This window comes from Eucalyptus grandis, chromosome 3, assembly GCF_016545825.1.
Source record: "Eucalyptus grandis isolate ANBG69807.140 chromosome 3, ASM1654582v1, whole genome shotgun sequence".
Lineage (NCBI taxonomy): Eukaryota > Viridiplantae > Streptophyta > Magnoliopsida > Myrtales > Myrtaceae > Eucalyptus > Eucalyptus grandis.
This window is the reverse complement of record NC_052614.1, coordinates 25,752,321-25,756,102: the sequence shown is the minus strand read 5'-3', so window position 1 is coordinate 25,756,102 and position 3,782 is coordinate 25,752,321. Positions and strand designations below refer to the sequence as shown.

The following is a 3,782-nucleotide window of genomic DNA, read 5'->3' as shown; positions in this document are numbered from 1 at the left end:
CACTCCCCCTCCCCTCCACGTGGCGGCCCCTCCGCGCGGCCGAGCGGCGTCGGGGACAGTTGGACGTAGCCGCTCCCCACGTCGTCCCTTTCGATCCGGCCGTTGGATCGGAATCCCGAAAAAGATCCAGGTCTATCTTCCAGAGGCCCAAAAACCCTAACCGCTCTCCACTAACCATGGTCACGGGAACCTAACCCGAGTTCGCCCCGCTGGGGGAGAGGAAACCCGCCACGAAGTTTCTCGAATTTACGGGACCTGCCACTCCCGGCCCGATCTATAAATCGCGCCTTCGAGACTCGTTAGGTTTGCCAAACCAGACACCCAACGCCCCCCCTAGAAGGCGGCTCCACCACCTCCACCCAAACCCTCGCTCGCTCTCTCTCTCTCTCTCTAGCCTCAAGCTCTTCTCCCGTCTCTCTCTCCGGCGCGGCCATGGCGACCTCTTCCAGGACCAGATCCAGGAGCGGGCCGGTGCTCCGATCCCTCTCCCCGTCGGGAAGGTACTACTCCCCGGCGGCCTCGGCGGCGGCGGAGTCGTCGCTCTCAGCCACCGCGTCGGCCTTCGCGTCCTCCACCAACTCCAGCTTCTACTCCCCGCCCTCGTCGTTCTTCAGCCACCACCGGTCGTCCTCCCCGACGCGCGTCAACCTGTTCAAGTCGTCGTCCCAGATGTCCCCCTCCGTGCGGTTCTCCATCGACCGGTCCACGTCCCCCGGCAGGTCCATCGCCGTCCCGCCCCGGCAGCACGTCATCAGGCGCCAGGGCGGCCCGGCGAAGAAGACGTGCATGTGCTCCCCCACCTCGCATCCAGGTTCGTTTCGCTGTAGCTTGCATAAGAACTCCGTCGCCGGAGGCAGCGGCGGCGGCGGTCAGCAGGCGTCGTTCCCGTCGAATCGGCTCAACATGAGGAGATCGGCGATGACGAACTCGATCGTGAGGATCGGCGGCGTGGAAGGCGAGCTGATGAGGAGATCCCTGACGGCCCTGATCCGGCCGTCGTCGCACCACCTGCGGCGGCGCGGCGCTTTCGAGACGAGGCCGAGCCGGCTCTCCGTGATGTCGAAGGCGGAAGATCCGAAATAGGAACTGCATTTTTTTCATATTTACAGGTTTGTCAGCCCGCGAGCGGGCGAGCGAGACCAATCCGCTCCCGAAGGCATCGGATCGGGCGGTGCGGACCGGGTCAAACTCGGCTGAACTCGGAGGAGCCTCTTGCTGTACCAGGAGGACCGGATCGACCCTGCGAGTTATTTGGCGACGGGGCTGCGAAGATCGGAACCTTCTTGTGTACATAGACTCCCCCTGTGCTGCTGAGCCAATTTGATGGCTTTTGAGAAGGAGATCAGAATTCTTTTTCGGACATTAATTTACACATTCAATTTGGACAGATCTAAAAATTCCCCTAATCGAACTGGTATAATCGACTCCTTAATCAAATCCGCGCCGATTCGAAACTCGAAAACCCTAATCCCGTTAGGCCTCTCGCCGTCTTATGCAGTGTTTTGGGGATCGCCGTCGTGTGATCCGTTCCGTTCGTCGGCCCCGTTCGCCGTCGTCGTTCCCCCGTGAAACGTCCCGTCGACCGTCGTTACGTTCACGTCGCCGTCGTTCGTGGTGGTTGCGTGGCTTTCGGTGTGAGGTATATTCTTTTATCCTTTATTGCTCTTTGTTGATTGATTCCGTTTCTTTTTTATCTTTTTTCTGGTTAACGTCTGTTTTTTCTCCGTTTAGTATCTGTAGAACTTGCAGGTAAAAACAGGTTCGGGAGTTCTCGAGATATTACTGTTGGGACCGAAATAATTCATTTTGGAAAGGAAAATCGAAAAAGAAAAAGGAATAATATTTACCCGAGCGGCCGTAGTGGAGATTTGACCTTAAAAATCTCGAATAAAAAATATAATTGAAAATTCCGAGAATTAGTCAGATTTAATCGAAAGGAAAATGGGGGAGTTCTCGAGAATTTACTGTTGGGACCGAAATAATTCATTTGGGAAATAAAAATCGAAAAAGAAAAAGGAATAATATTACCCGAGCGGCCGTAGTGGAGATTGGACCTTAAAAACCTCGAATAAAAATATAATTGAAAATTCCGAGAATTAGTCAGATTTAATCGAAAGGGAAATGAAAATAAAATAAAGTCGTCGACGGTGGTGGAAGCCAGCTAGCGGGACAAGGACGCTGCGTGCTGGACTAGAGACATGATGAGCTCAGCACGCCCTCGTGCGAATGACCTGACAAGTTGACAATAACCTATAATTTAGGAATCATTTTTTTTTTTATTTCCACGGCTACAGCAGAAAAAATAAAATAGAGTGACCAGTAGCAAAGGCAACTAATCTTATTAAATTAACGTACATTTTTGTTATAATTTAATCATTATCACCCCGAGCTTGAATCAATTATAATGCCCGCTAATAATGCTGCAATATCCTAAATCTAATCTTCATACAATGAACACGCTAACCGATTGATTTGCCATAAAAAAGGAAAAAGAAATTAATCTACACTTGTATGAATAAAAAATAAGTGAATTTTTTTTCTCGTCAATTAGGTTTCGAAAGTAATAAAATAAAGAGGGAATAAAGGGAAAGGCTAAACTATGTGAGTATTCTGTTTGTTCGGCAACAAGTGTATTTTATTTGGGATCAATTGAGCAACTAAGAAAGTGGAGAAAATTATAACGAAATGTTCTAAATTTATTATATATGTACTAATTTAGTCTTAAACGTTTAAGTTGTACTAATTAAATTCTAAAACCTTATCAATTGAGTTCATCTGGTCAAGTTTGGCAAAATTGTTGGTGTGGATGTCGACATCTTAAATGGCAAGGTCAATGCTTATGTAAATATTTTTTAATATATTTTTAAAAAATTAAAAAAAAATTTCTTTCATTTTCATAACTTTTTGGATTGAGAATTGACAATCCTTGTTGGTACTAAGCGATTGTGCACAAGCCCTCAATGGCCATAGCAAGGTTATTGGGGGATGCATTTGATAATAGTTTTGTTCTCGAGAATAATTTTTGTTAATAAGTTATTCATTTTTATTTTGTTTTCACAAATAACTTTTTGAGCATTTGAAGACATTTGGTAATAATCCAAAATTTTTATTCTTGAAATATGTGTTTAGCAAAACTCTTAATTTTTTTTTTTTGTTTCTTTTAATTTTTTAATACTTTTAATATATTTTTGTTATTTTTCTCTTTCTTCGTATTTCTTTTTCCTTTTCTCTTATTCTTCCTCTTTCTTTGTGGCCAATTCTATAAGCTCGCCATTGCTTGGGTAGTCAGGGGCAATGATGCTCCGACGAGGTTGCTGGCCCTCATTTGGTCGGTCATCAAGCCAATGACCAGCTAAAAGGAAGAAGAAAAAGAGAATGAAAGAGAAGAGAAAAGAAGAAAAATTAGGCTTTGATTCTGGAATTATTTTATGATACAAAGAAGTAAATTTTTCCTATTTCTTAATTCTATTTCCAAATCTATTCTCGAAAATAAATTTGTTCCCAGGAACAAGAAATTTACTGAACATATTTCAATTTTAAATTTATTCCTAAAAATAAAAGAATAGGACTAATTATTATTTAACATGTTAACAAACAGGCCATTAGTGGTCGAACAAGGGCTGTGAGCCATCACTTAATGGTTGGACAAGGGCCATGAAACCCTCGCCTAGTATTGGTGAGTAATTGGCCCTCATTCCAAAAAAATCAAAATAAAAATAAAGAAAATGAAAGAAAAAAAAAAAGAAAAGGCTATAAAATTCAAAAAAATTATAAAAGTATTA

At 44.4% G+C, this 3,782-nt stretch overlaps 1 protein-coding gene across 1 annotated transcript; it reads left to right on the top strand.

Annotated features, from left to right (window-relative positions):
• Nucleotides 1-312: 312 nt before the first annotated feature.
• Nucleotides 313-1,406, top strand: LOC104437010 (hypothetical protein). The gene has a single exon (XM_010049861.3). It carries the CDS (start codon nucleotides 433-435, stop codon nucleotides 1,081-1,083), a length of 651 nt encoding a protein of 216 aa, XP_010048163.2. The 5' UTR covers nucleotides 313-432; the 3' UTR covers nucleotides 1,084-1,406.
• The last annotated feature ends 2,376 nt before the right edge of the window (nucleotides 1,407-3,782 follow it).